At 40.4% G+C, this 14,479-nt stretch overlaps 1 protein-coding gene across 1 annotated transcript; it reads left to right on the top strand.

Moving 5' to 3' along the window:
* The first annotated feature begins 1,214 nt into the window (after positions 1-1,214).
* Positions 1,215-10,901, top strand: trnt1 (tRNA nucleotidyl transferase, CCA-adding, 1). Its single transcript, XM_063068387.1, has 7 exons — positions 1,215-1,359; positions 1,532-1,725; positions 4,025-4,163; positions 4,283-4,409; positions 7,891-8,084; positions 8,197-8,450; positions 9,008-10,901. The coding sequence occupies exons 1-7, from the start codon at positions 1,236-1,238 to the stop codon at positions 9,254-9,256; spliced, it is 1,281 nt and encodes a 426-aa protein (XP_062924457.1). The 5' UTR covers positions 1,215-1,235; the 3' UTR covers positions 9,257-10,901.
* Positions 10,902-14,479: the final 3,578 nt, after the last annotated feature.

Genomic DNA, 14,479 nt, shown 5'->3' with positions numbered 1-14,479 from the left:
ATGGGCTATCTTGTGCAGAAGACCAGAGATGGGGGCATGGAGCCATGATCGACTCCATTTCAAGGTGTCAAGGAAGATTGAAGTCTTGAGGTGAATGTGGAGGTTAGCAGTCGATCTCTGTCGAGGCCACATGTTGGCTGTGTGGAGGGTGCTCTCCATGGAAGGCCTGATTTTGAGCAGTCATTCTCCTTGGTGTTAGCAGAAGGATGTTTTTGAAATTCTGAGATTTATGTGATTATTGGACTGTAGTTTTATATTATGCTCCTTCAGTTTTCTGTGTTTTCTTTCTTGTTGCTGATTGGCGGCTGGGGTTCCAGGTGAGTGATATGTTGGTTTTTGTACGAGGGAGGGTTTGGGAATTTGGGGTCTGATGCTCTTGTTGGTTTTTCTATGTGTTGGCTTTTGTGTATGGTAGAGGAGGTTGGGGGTTTGGTGCTGTTGTTGATATTTTTTGTGGGGAGGGGGTTAGGAGTTTGATGTTGCTGTTTTTTGTGAGGGAGGAGGTTGGGGTTTGGTGCTGTTGTTGCTATTCTTTTTTGTGGGCAGGGGGTTGGAGGTTTGATGTTGTTGCTGTTTCTTTGTGAGGAGGGGGTGGGGGTTTGGTATTCAGTATTCCAGCTGCCGTTTCTCGTGTGGCGATCTGTTAAGTTTTTTTGTGCAAGGAAGGGGGTGGAGAGTTTGAGGTTTGCGAGTTTAGTTTCTTTTTCCTTTCGTGCGGGGAGGGGGAGGCTGATGTCATTTCTTTCAACAGCATCTGTAATTTTTCTGTATTTCATGTGGCTCTCTGGAGATGATGAATATCATAGTTGTATTGCACATGTATACTCTGACAACAAAATGAACCTTTGGAGATCATGTGAGGCTATTAGAGACTTGAAATATGATAAAGTGCAGGCGAAAGAGATCTGTTAATTTAACATCCTATATTCAATGATCAGTGCTAAAATCTTAAACGAACTAGCCAAGACATGCGGCCAAACTGCAAACATCGGTCCCGTTGAAATCCTGAAAACCATAACCTTTGGTTCTCCGCTCAAACACCGAAACTAATCTCTTCAACCTTCCAACGACCTGCAGATCACGAACACGGCCGACTCGCAGGCGCGCAAGTCATCTTGAAGGTCACGCGCGCGCACGCGGATCGCTGCGTAATGCGCGCCCCGATCACATGGGCGAGTCACGCGCCCCCGTGCCCAGCCGTGTGCGCAGGCGCAGTGTGGCAACACTGGCGATCGATGTGGAGACGGGCCGCGCGTATCGGGGCAGTGAGCTGGGCTTTGCGGCGAGGCCTGTTCACCATGCAGCTGAAGACGGTGGAGTTTGAGTCGTTGTTTACCGATGGCCTGAAGTGTGTGGCAGGTGAGGGGCAGAGTGAGGTTTATTGGTGACCACTACGTCGTTGCGTAGGCCTGATGCAGCAGGACCAGCGCGATGTTTCCAAGCCTTCTCCCGTTCTCGGCTTTTGCAGTCATTCCCATCCCCTTTGTTTCTCATGGAATAACCCGCAGTACACTTTCCCCACTTCCTCCAGAATTGTTCGGTAAAAACAACCACGAGTTGAGAATAGCTGGCGGCGCCGTGAGGGATTTGTTAAGCGGGAAGCAGCCCGAAGACGTGGACTTCGCCACCACGGCTACCCCTGAACACATGAAGGATTTGTTTCAAGCTGCTGGCATTCGGATGATCAACAACAAAGGGGAGAAGCATGGCACCATTACTGCAAGAGTAGGTCTAAACTGCCATTCTGTCCCGTTTCAGTGAAACTGTAGACTCGTTCTGTAATTAGCAATGCTGTCGTCAGTGAATAATGTCTCAAAAGATTGCTTTCAAATTTCAGTCTTTCCCTTTTATTCAAGATATATATTTTAGAACTATCTTGAGTATGGAAGGGCTGTGAAGCTATTGAGACTATTTTGTTTTATTAAGGTAAATTCATAACTTTAATGGTCCAGCTACCCTTGATTTAACAACTGGCCGTAAAACCATTTCAGATGAATATGTAGACTTAGCAATTAAGGGATAAAAAATTGGGTGCTACAGCTAATCTCACACCGGAGCTTAATGAGCAATTTATTAATTTATCCACAATATAATTCAAGTAATGCAGTCAGTTGAAGCAATATAAGTCAGAAGTTTACATACACCATAGCCAAATACATTTAAACTCAGTTTTTCACAATTCCTGACATTTATTCCTAGAAAACATTCCCTGTCTTAGGTCAGTTAGGATCACTATTTTAAGAATGTGAAATGTCAGAATAATAGTAGAGAAAATGATTTTTTTCAGCTTTTATTTCTTTCATCACTTTCCCAGTGGGTCAGAAGTTTACATACATGTTGTTGGTATTTGGTAGCATTGCCTTTAAATTGTTCAACTTGGGTCAAACGTTTTGGATAATCTTCCACAAGCTTCTCACAATAAGTTGTTGGAATTTTGTTCCATTACTCCAGACAGAACTGGTGTAACTGAGTCAGGTTTGTAGGCCTCCTTGCTTGCACACGCTTTTTCAGTTCTGCCCACAAAGTTTCTACCGGATTGAGGTCAGAGCTTTGTGATGGCCACTCCCAATACCTTGACTTTGTTGTCCTTAAGCAATTTTGCCACAACTTTGGAGGTATGCTTGGGGTCATTGTCCATTTGGAAGCCCATTTGTGACCGAGCTTTAACTTCCTGGCTGATGTCTTGAGATGTTGCTTCAATATAGCCACATAGTTTTCCTTCCTCATGATGCCATCTATTTTGTGAAGTGCACCAGTCCCTCTTGCAGCAAAGCACCTCCACAACATGATGCTGCCATCCCCATGCTTCACGGTTGGGATGGTGTTCTTTGGCTTTCAAGCCTCACCCTTTTTCCTCCAAACATAACCATGGTCATTATGGCCAAACAGTTCAATTTTTGTTTCATCAGACCAGAGGAAATTTCTCCAAAAAGTAAGATGTTTGTCCCCATGTGCACTTGCAAACTGTAGTCTGGCTTTTTTTATGGCGGTTTTGGAGCAGTGGCTTCTTCCTTGCTGAGCAGCCTTTCAGGTTATGCCGATATACCATCCCAACCGTGAAGCATGGGGGTGGCAGCATCATATTGTGGAGGTGCTTTGCTGCAGGAGGGACTGGTGCACTTCACAAAATAGATAGCATCATGAGGAAGGAAAATTATGTGGCTCTATTGAAGCAACATCTCAAGACATCAAATGAGTCTTCCAAATGGACGACGACCCCAAGAATACCTCCAACGTTGTGGCAAAATTGCTTAAAGACAACAAAGTCAAGGTATTGGAGTGGCCATCACAAAGCTCTGACCTCAATCCAGTAGAAAATTTGTGAGCAGAACTGAAAAAGTGTGTGTGAGCAAGGAGGCTTACAAACCTGACTCAGTTACACCAGTTCTGTCTGGAGTAATGGAACAAAATTCCAGCAACTTATTGTGAGAAGCTTGTGGAAGATTACCCAAAACGTTAGACCCAAGTTCAACAATTTAAAGGCAATGCTACCAAATACCAACAACATGTATGTAAACTTCTGACCCACTGGGAAAGTGATGAAAGAAAATACCATTCTCTACAATTATTCTGACATTTCACTTCCTTAAAATAAAGTAGTGATCCTAACTGTCCTAAGACAAGGGATGTTTTCTAGGAATAAATGTCAGGAATTGTGAAAAACTGAGTTTAAATGTATTTGGCTACAGGGTATGTAAACTTCTGACTTCAACTGTATATCAAGCAATTCACTTACTGTATATGTTCCCCTCTGGTTTCATCTGATTTGAAACTTACGATCTTGAGCCTTATATATAATCTTTCCACTTCACCGTAGTGAAAACCATCGCCAGATATACTTTGAAGTATCTTGTTTATTTGTAAACTGAAATCGAGTATGGTGAGCTCAAAGTGTTGAATTATTTCACTCTAAGAAATTCTTGCCAGTTTAGTAACTTTTGTTGTAACTTGATCATAATAAGATTGATAAAGTCATTGAGTTCATGATAAATTTTAATGTATCTATTTTGAATATCTGGTTCAGGTACATAATCAGAACTTTGAGATTACTACATTGCGAGTTGATGTTGCAACAGATGGAAGGCATGCTGAAGTAGAGTTTACAACAGATTGGCAGACAGATGCGGAACGAAGAGACCTTACAATCAACTCCATGTTTTTAGGTATTCTAGTTTTACGTTGTATCTCTGTCTTCTGTTATATTTTTATTAATATACTAATATGTTTCCCCACGATGTGATTGTGGTGTATTGAAATATTAAGTTTTTCATTTCCTTCTCAGGCCTTGATGGTACTTTGTATGATTATTTCAATGGTTATGAGGATCTGAAGAACAAGAAAGTTCGATTTGTTGGTGATCCAGCACAAAGGATACAAGAAGACTATTTGAGAATAATGCGATATTTTAGGTTGGTGTAATTTTACTTTATCTAATTAAAGATATTCCTAATGTTTTAAATCATGTATGGGCTGAAGCAAATTTTGGATTCTGACAGAAAACTTTGCTGAATGACTTGTGGGAGTTGCATTCTTGTGTTCATTCATGTTGAGTAATCGGGGACCAGAGATACAGAAGGTATACATAGAAGCACAGTCATTATCACGTGAAAAGTTTAAAAACCATTCCAGTGAAGATGTTCAAAGATTCATTTATTATCAAAGTATGTACGCAGCATACAGCTTGTCTTCAGCTAGCTGCAAAACAAAGAAAACCATGAAGTTGTTCAAAGATTCATTTATTATCAAAGTATGTACGCAGCATACAGCTTGTCTTCAGCTAGCTGCAAAACAAAGAAAACCATGAAGTTGTTCAAAGAAAAGCACCAAACACATGACGCCCCCCCATACAAAAAAAAAGTAAAAATCGTGCAGTGGCTGCAAGAGCATCAAACACCCCCACACAGAAAAACAAATCGGGCAAACTGAGAACAAACCCCACCGTTAGATTAAATTGCTCAGATGACAACAAGAAAGAACAGGCAAAAACACAGAACATAAAAGACAAAACTAAAAGAGTCCAACCAGAGTCATAAATCACAGAACTTCGGTAGCATCCTCCGGCCTCGAGGGAGAGGGAAGTCACTCGAACACAGAGGCATAGCAGCGAGGGAGATAGGCAGTCACCTGCCATGCCTTGTCTCAGTTATCCAGGTCATTGAATATCAGGCAACTGGACTTGCTGTGTTGTCTAGAAGACATTTCATCACTCATCTGGGACGCCTCTTCAGTTCTGATCCATGGTGGGTAGTTTTTCAGCTTATAAACTGGGTTGCTTAAAGGTGTAGCAATCACTTGAGGGTCATTATGAGTTGTAGAGGTTGTGAGGGTCATTAGTCTTTGCATGAGTGGAGGTGTGAATGGGGTAGAGATGTTAGGACTGCATTGTAAGTAGCTGATATATAGTCAAGATTTGGCTGTATATCTATATCTAAAGGACAATAGATATTCCATTGATAACAATGTTCACATCTTGGACAGGAAGGACAGGTGATTTGAAAGCAGCGTTAACGAAACCATCTTTGTCAAACTGGAAAACCCATCCCTGAACAGAGGGGGTGGGGTACGACACCACCTATCAGCTACTTACAATGCAGTCCCAAGTATTTCTACCCCAGCGCCTCCACAACAGTTCACACCTCCATTCATGCAAAGATAAGACCAATGATCTTCTCATTACCTCTGACCCTTAATGGCCCTCATGTGATTGCTATACCTTTAAAAAATTAAGAGTTTATAAGCCAGAAAACAAACCACAATGATCAGAACTGAAGGAGCCTCTTGGGTGAGTGGTGAAACGTCTTCTAGACAACACAGCAAGTCCAGTTGCCTTGATTTACTACTGGTTGATACCACTGACACCTCATTGGCAGAGATCTGTCACAGTGTAGTGAGAAGCAGGTAGTCATCACTGAACCCGTGCCTGCCTTTCAAGGTCGCCTGTGTTTCAATCTTCCTCGATGCTTTAATCAGCAAATAATAAATGTTTTCATCTGCAAAATGGAGTTGCTCATGGGCTTGTGCCTTGTCTCTAAGGTTCACCACGAGGCCCATACTTGTCTCATGGATTGTTCATGGAGGTAGAGTTCTTGATCACTCAGATGATCTCCAAACTATAAATTGCAAGCTCTTTAACAGTTTCAGAATCACATTTAAGATAAAGGGAAGACATACAAGAAGTGAAATAAACAGTTTTGTGTACTATCTGGAACATGTCACCTGAGGAATTGTTCGCTGGCACCATCTTGACCGAAGTCCAATGATGAAATTATATTAGTAGAGATTACTTTGAATTTTGAAAGTTTGTTTCGTAGTTTGGACAAGGTAATTGTAAATTGGTGTATCAAGTATGGCTATTTACTACCTTCCTGTGCTTTTGTTTTGGTTTCATTTTCTAGCTTGTAATTAAGTATTAGCTTGCAGTACGTAGCCATGGGAGAACTGCTGCTTCACATTGTAAAAAAATGCTCAAAATATATAGTAAAGTTTTCATGTTTGAGAAATGTTTAACAAAGTTCATACTGTTTTTTTAGTCTCTGCAGTGCTTTTTCATTGGTATATTTTTAAATTTGACACCAAATCTCTTAAAAATTATGCTTTTCCTGTAGCCAGGAATGTATTTGGTAAATGGCACACTAAATTAGAATAAAAATATCAGAGGGATTTTTATGTCTGCATAATTGCATTATTCAGTCACTCTCCAGATTACTGCTTCCAATATAATTACAGAGAGAAGGGCCTGAATATAAGTTATGTCTGTTGGAGAAGGACTCTGTATTTGTGGGTTCCCTCTATGCTGTCACATTGCAACCATTAATATCTAAATTGCATGTTAACAATTGTCCTTCTGGTAGTGTTTTAGGGCTTGCAAATTTCCAGGCCTGTTGGCACCAGGTTTTGAACCTGGTTGCATTTTAATCCCTGTATTTTATTTTCACCCATATCATGGACTAAATTGGTGTACGTGTATGTGCTTTCACCCAGATCCACATCCACTGGTGCAGGAGATCTGACCTCTCTCTCATGCTGACCTTGTGCTGTTACCCTGCATTTTTGATGCTGGCTTAATTGTAAGTGAGACTACCACCAACAAATCAATATATATATAAGATCAGTTTTTGTTTGCTTTTAGGACAAAATGCTGCTTTAGTTATACTGATTAGTGAAAGCTGAATGGCAGTTTGGAGGAAATTCATTATCTGGGCCTCTTGGTGTAGGCATGGCTATTCTCCCACTACCGCCCCTTTCCCCCCCAACATGCCTTTATTGCGCTACCATTTTCCCCAGAGCTATCCAAAACACAAAATATAGATCTAATTGTCTTGTACTCATTTTTGTTTGTTAATGTGCCAGCATGTCTGCAGCAAATCCTTCCCTTGACAGGAGATAATTGGAAGTTTGGAGGTACGATGATAGTTCTATTTCAGTAGCCTTGCGATGGTCATAACATTAGAGAAAGGAAGGAACAAAAGTACTGAGTGAAGCTTCTATGATGTGATTATTACTCTCTCAATAAATGTTAACTGAGCAATTCGGTGGACCAATTGTTGTAATACCAAAAATCAATATTGATTTTTTCTAGTAAATGAAAATTCTGATGCAAGGTAATCACCAGTATCTTCCCAAACAATGTTTCATATCTTTAGATTCTTCTACCAGTGAACTAGTTCTGGGAAACTGAGGGATCCCGACAATGTAGAGCCCTACCCTAAGAAGCACTTTAAGCTTACCCTTCTCTCTGCAGGCTAACCAGTTAGTAAAAGGCCTACTGGACTTTCTGTGCAAGAGTGGCTAGATTGTAACTAGTCAGATTTAGATTAATAATATTTAAATAAAGGTTAAATCCTTGGAGTAAAATCTAGTTAATTCTTCTGATGATTTTATATCTTCTAGGTTTTATGGCAAGATTGCTAAAGAATTGGGAGACCATGATCCCAAGACACTAAAGTCGATCAAACAACATGCAAAGGGCATGGCTGGAATTTCTGGTGAAAGAATCTGGTTTGAGCTGAAGAAAACTTTAGTTGGAAATCATGTTGCTCACCTTGTCAGTCTAATGTATGAACTGGATGTAGCTCAGTATATTGGTAGGCATATAATTCTTCATATTTTAGTGAGTTGATATGTATAACAAAGTTTCTTGATAGTTTTGGGGAATTTTAATGATTTTTTTTACCTTAAATTTATTTTTGTCTGCAGGATTGCCAGTTATTGATGGCAACCTGGAGGAACTAAACAGGGTGTGCAAAAATGTGCAGCATCATTGTCCAAAACCCATGACTGTTCTCTCAGCATTGTTTCGAACACAAGATGATGTTCTAAGACTTGACTTAAGGCTAAAGATTTCAAAAGAAGAAAAGCAACTTGGCTTATTCCTAGTTAAGCATCGAAGAGATTTGATAAAATCTGATGGTTCTGATCCACTAAAACCTTACAGAGATTTCATAATTGATGTAAGTAGTGAATTATTTCAGGGAATTGGGGAAAATAAAGAGGCAGTTTGGATTTATGTAAAATATTTTGGGAGTGACTAGTTTTAGTTTTTATAAATGGTAGATTTGTTTAGGTAAGCAACTTTTACAATTTGTGCTAGTATTGTATGACTTTCATTGCTTTTAGCAGATACCAGTGAAAATTACTTCGTAATATAACAAGCACTTAGCTTTTGCAATATTAAGTCTTAGATATTACTCCTTCAATTTAATCATGGTGTGTGAAATTTGGTTTACAGCTTTATCAACTTGATCATCCAGTCATCATTAGTTGGGTTGTGAGATCAGGCTTTACAATAAATGCAAATAGGCTTTTTGACTAATGGTGAAAACTTAGTAAATATTTAACATTTGTCAACATAAAATTTCTCTTGAATCTCTGCCTATATTTTCCCTAATCAACTCCTTAATTGCTTGTTAACACAGCAGGCTGCAAAGAGTTGCTATCTCTTGGTGTTGTGCGTGTACTTATTCAACAGGTTACAGTTGATTTGATCTGTTTTCTACTCAATTTTCAGTCCAGAGAACCAGATATGCAGAACAAAGTGTGTGAGTTGCTGAAGTACCAAGGAGAAGAGAAGTTACTGAAGGAAATGGAGCAGTGGTCCATACCGCGCTTTCCTGTCAGCGGCCATGATCTACGGAGAATAGGAATAGTTTCTGGAAAGGAAATTGGGACAATGTTGCAAGAACTTAGGGATACGTGGAAACAAAGTGGTTACCTGATGGATAAGGAAGAACTATTGAGTTTAGTAAAAAGTCCTTAAATACTTCTGACTGGTCTCAGCGATTCAGGCATTGAAATCATTCATTGTTTACTCTGTGTGTTAGAACTCTTGCCATCACTGTTGGTTTCTAAATTATGTGTACAATATATATGCTTCATTCTTTGTAAATTCAACTGTTTTGCTTCCTCGTGTCACTAGGATCATTAGTTTGACTGCATGTTCACTGGTTCTATTAAATAATTGAATTCTACTCAGTTGGATCATATGTGCAGATGACTGGTTAATTCTGTTCATGTTTGAAGTTTGAACAGCTTGTATTATTAAAAGTATTGCTGTTGTGTTAGATAGAGCATATACCATCAAGGACTAGATCTTAACCTGCTTATATAAATTGAGTTTGTTTACTCACTAATGCTCTAATTTGAATAGAATCTAGTATGCAAGATATTTTAAAAATTAAAAAAAACTCCCCACATGAAAAAACTTATCTTGTTTTCCCTTGATCTTTACCTCTAGTCACAGAAACAAAGAAAATAATTTATCCATGCAAGAGTGAGATTGTGACATTGATGTGAACAGATAAGCTATGGTTGTGAAAAGAATACTTTAATTTAGTCTTTTTTTTTCTAGAACTTGTTTAAGTGGATTTAAGCATTGTAGGGGGAAAAAAACTGGAGGCTATTTTTTTCAAACACTTGGCAATTTGAAAAGATGTATCTCCTTCTAACACTATCTCAGCAGCCCATTCAAGGCATCTATCATTCTGTTCAAACAAAAAAACCCCAGGCCCGAATACTCCAGGTAAAACAACCCAGGTTTGTCCAAAGGGATTCACCTTTGTTTGGGTTACCTGGAGAAATCGGAGGTAGCAAAACATTGCATACCCAATGGCCATAGGATTGACTGGCACAAAACTACTGTGCTGCGCCAGTAGCTTTTGGGACCATCTGGTAAAGGAAGCCGTGGAAATAAAACTAGAGAATAAGAATTTTAACAAAGATGAAGTCTTGCTCTTAAGAAAGAACTGGAATTCGATTGTAAACAAAATGGGACAGCAGAAACCTGACTGGTTAGTACTCAACCAATCGGGAGGGACGGATCTATAAGGATCTATATACTACCAAACTAGAAGTGCCTAAGCATCATCCCTAAAGGAGATGCTTAAGTTTTTCATTGAAATATAGGTTAAAATCAATACCTGTACCTTTCTGGAAACCCGAGAAGAGTCTATTCGTCACGTGCTGAGAAAGCACTAGATCCTTTCAAACATGTACCTTATTTGCCCTGATTGATTTGGGCATAGAACATAAAAGTTGAGAGGTTATATTGCAACTTTACAAATGCTGGTACATAATACTTGGAGTAATGTGTGCAGTGTAGTTCTGGTCACTGAAGAGGGTGCAGAGAAGGACATTAATGGGGAGATTTTGGATAGGCTGAACTTGTTTTCCATAAAGCAACGGGGACTGAGGTGTGATGTGATAGAAGTATAGTTATGCGAGGTATACAGGGTGGTCAAATCTTTTCTCCCCAGGTTGGGGTATCAATTTCAAGCTGTGAGGAAAAAGGGTGTGTAAAGAATTTTTTAAGGGGTTGATATCTTGAATATTGTAATTAATTTCATTTCAGAAGCATTTAGACATATTTGTATGTGTCAGGCATAGAAGGAAATGGACCTAATGTTTTGTAGCAACACGCATGAAAGTTGCTGGTGAACGCAGCAGGCCAGGCAGCATCTCTCGGAAGAGGTACAGTCGACGTTTCAGGCTGAGACCCTTCGTCAGGACTACAAAGGGTCTCGGCCTGAAACGTCGACTGTACCTCTTCCGAGAGATGCTGCCTGGCCTGCTGCTTTCACCAGCAACTTTGACGTGTATTGCTTGAATTTCCAGTGTCTGCAGAATTCCTCGTGCTAATGTTTTGTATTTTTTTTGTTATCTTAGGGAAAGATAAATTGATTAGTTAGCCATTGTTCATTGTAACGTCAAGATGCATTCTTTGGACAAATGGCTCATCCTTTGTTAATCCACAAGGCTGTTGTGCTTGTTTATTTTAAAGAGTTTGAATATTAGCAAACTCTCAAACTGGGGAATGAGGGTCTTTTGAACTAATATCGTTAGTTTGTGTTACCTTGGTGCATCTTAAGTTGGTGTGTTGCTCTTACATTAAGAAATGTTTCAGATAAAGACCGCAAGACATAGGTTAGAATTAAACCATTTGATTGTGGCTGATTTATTTTCATTCTCATTTCCTTTCTCCTGCCTTCTCCCATAAACATTGCCCTTTCTAATCAGGAGCCTATCAACCTCCATATTAAATATACCTAATGACTTGGCCTTTACAGCTTTCTGTTGCAATGAATTCCACAGATTCACCACCCTTGGGTGTATAGAAGTGAGATATGCCAACTAGTGGAGTGGTGCCACAGCAACAACCTGGCACTCAATGTCAGTAAGATGAAAGAGCTGCTTGTGGACTTCTGGAAGGGTAAGACGAAGGAACACATACCAATCCTCATAGAGGGATCAGAAGTGGAGAGAGTGAGCAGTTTCAAGTTCCTGGGTGTGAATATCTGAGGATCTAACCTGGTCCCAACATACCGATAAAGAAGTCAGACAGCAGCTATACTTTTATTAGGAGTTTGAAGAGATTTGGCATGTCAACAAATAAGCTCAAAAATTTATATAGCTGTACTGTGGAGAGCATTCTGACAGGCTGCATCACTGTCTGGTGTGGAGGGGCTACTGCACAGCACCAAAAGAAGCTATAAAGGTGGTTGGTTCTATTCAGCTCCAACTTGGGTACCAGCCTACAAAGTACCCAGGACATCTTCAGGAAGCAGTGCCTCAGAAAGGCAGCGTCCATTATTAAGGACCTCTAACATCCAGGGCATGCCCTTTAACTCACCGTTGCTATCAGGTAAGAGGTACAGAAGCCTGAAGGCACGCACACAGCGATTCAGGAACAGTTTCTTCCCCTCTGCCATCTGATTCCTAAATGGACATTGAACCCTTGGACACTACCTCACTTTTTTTAATACACTATTTCTGTTTTTTGCACGTTTTTCATCTATTCAGTATATGTATACTGTAATTTATTTACTTTATTTATTTTTTTCTGTTATTAATTGCATTGAACTGCTGCTACTAAGAACAAATTTCACATCAAATTTTCACCATAATAAACCAGATTCTGACCCTGATTCTCTGGCTAAAGAAATTCCTCATCTCTATTCTAAAGGGATGCCCTTTTATTTTCAGCCTAGACACTCCCATTATTAGAAACATCCTCTCTGTCCAGGTCTTTTCAATAGTAGGTTTCTGAGATCTCTTACCCATCTCCCCCCCTGCCCCCCCCCCCCAAACTTCAATGAGTACAGACCCAGAATCATCAAATACTTTTCATTCCCGGATTAATTAGAAACATAGAAAAATAGGGGCAGGAGTAGGCCATTCGGCCCTTCGAGCCTGCACCGCCATTTATTATGATCATGGCTGATCATCCAACTCAGAACCCCGCCCCAGCCTTCCCTCCATACCCCCTGACCCCTGTAGCTACAAGGGCCATATCTAACTCCCTCTTAAATATAGCTAATGAACTGGCCTCAACAGTTTCCTGTGGCAGAGAATTCCACAGATTCACCACTCTCTGTGTGAAGAAGTGTTTCCTAATCTCGGTCCTAAAAGGCTTCCCCTCTATCCTCAAACTGTGACCCCTCGTTCTGGACTTCCCCAACATCGGGAACAATCTTCCTGCATCTAGCCTGTCCAATCCCTTTAGGATCTTATACGTTTCAATCAGATCCCCCCTCAATCTTCTAAATTGCAACGAGTACAAGCCCAGTTCATCCAGTCTTTCTTCATATGAAAGTCCTGCCATCCCAGGAATCAATCTGGTGAACCTTCTTTGTACTCCCTCTATGGCAAAGATGTCTTTCCTCAGATTAGGGGACCAAAACTGCACACAATACTCCAGGTGTGGTCTCACCAAGGCCTTGTACAACTGCAGTAGTACCTCCCTGCTCCTGTACTCGAATCCTCTCGCTATAAATGCCAGCATACCATTCACCTTTTTCACCACCTGATGTACCTGCATGCCCACTTTCAATGACTGGTGTATAATGACACCCAGGTCTCGTTGCACCTCCCCTTTTCCTAATCGGCCACCATTCAGATAATAATCTGTTTTCCTATTTTTGCCACCAAAGTGGATAACTTCACATTTATCCACATTAAATTGCATCTGCCATGAATTTGCCCACTCACCCAACCTAAACGTGCTGTTTTCTTGAGTTTAGCACTCTGTGGCTCTGAGCTAATCTGAAATCTGGACTGATGGGATGAAAGCCTTTGATCCATCTAAGGATCAGATGTCTTGTGGAGAGTTGGGGGGGGGCTGTGGAGGGAGGTTAAGATGTGCTTGGTGGTGGGATCCCATTGAAGGTGGTGGAAGCTGCAGAGAGTGACGTGTTGGATGCAGAGGCTTATGGGGTGGTAGGTGAGGTCAAAAGGACCTTCATCCTCAACTTTATCAGTTCTACTGAAGGGTTTCAGCCCAAAATGTTGACCATAGACTTTTTCCATAGATGCAGCCTGGTCTCCTGAGTTCCTCCAGCACTTTGTGCTACTCAGATTTCCAGTATTGGCAGATTTTCTCTGGGAACTTTATCCTGGGGTGGGGGTGGGGGGGGGTGGTAGTTAGGAAGATTGGGTGAGTGAAGATGAGATGTCTGGGAAATTGAGGAGATGCAGGTGAAGGCAGCTTCAACGATGGAGGAATGAAAACCTCTTCAAAGGTGGAAGGCATGGTTCTCAATTGCAGGAGAAAATCAAACCTGGAATTGATTATCATCTCCATGAACCAAAAGACTCATTTAATCTAGGATGTTATATTAACACACAGATCGGTTTTGCTGTTGCCAAATATCCTTCCTTCAGCACTTCACACATTTGCTTACCTAACTATTGATAAAATGATCATTTATGAAGGCTGAAAAATGTTCCATTCTTATTGCTGCTGCTTTGAAATTTCTGCTTAGATCGATTACTTTTCTATGACCGGAGTCTAAAAGTTAACTCTTCACCCTAATCACTTTTCGGTAATTTCCAGGTAATTTGATACTGAGGTCAGTGTCACAGATCAGTAACTTCATTAAGATCAAGTGAAGTGAAAAAAAAACCTATGTATTGTAACTTCAAAAGATTAAACAAATTCAAGAGAAGATACAGGAGTCCGAAATGAGACCATAAGACAGGAGCAGAA

Source organism: Mobula hypostoma, chromosome 15, assembly GCF_963921235.1.
Source record: "Mobula hypostoma chromosome 15, sMobHyp1.1, whole genome shotgun sequence".
Classification (NCBI taxonomy): domain Eukaryota; kingdom Metazoa; phylum Chordata; class Chondrichthyes; order Myliobatiformes; family Myliobatidae; genus Mobula; species Mobula hypostoma.
Note: the sequence above shows the minus strand (reverse complement) of the source record. Positions and strands in the feature narration are given on the sequence as shown.

Excerpts from the sequence above, each read along its gene's own strand:
- trnt1 (XM_063068387.1), top strand. The coding sequence starts at position 1,236 with ATGTGGAGACGGGCCGCGCGTATCGGGGCAGTGAGCTGGGCTTTGCGG. Across the intron at positions 1,360-1,531 it reads TGGCCTGAAGTGTGTGGCAG|AATTGTTCGGTAAAAACAAC; the intron begins GTGAGGGGCAGA and ends CACTTCCTCCAG. Across the intron at positions 4,410-7,890 it reads AGAATAATGCGATATTTTAG|GTTTTATGGCAAGATTGCTA; the intron begins GTTGGTGTAATT and ends TATATCTTCTAG.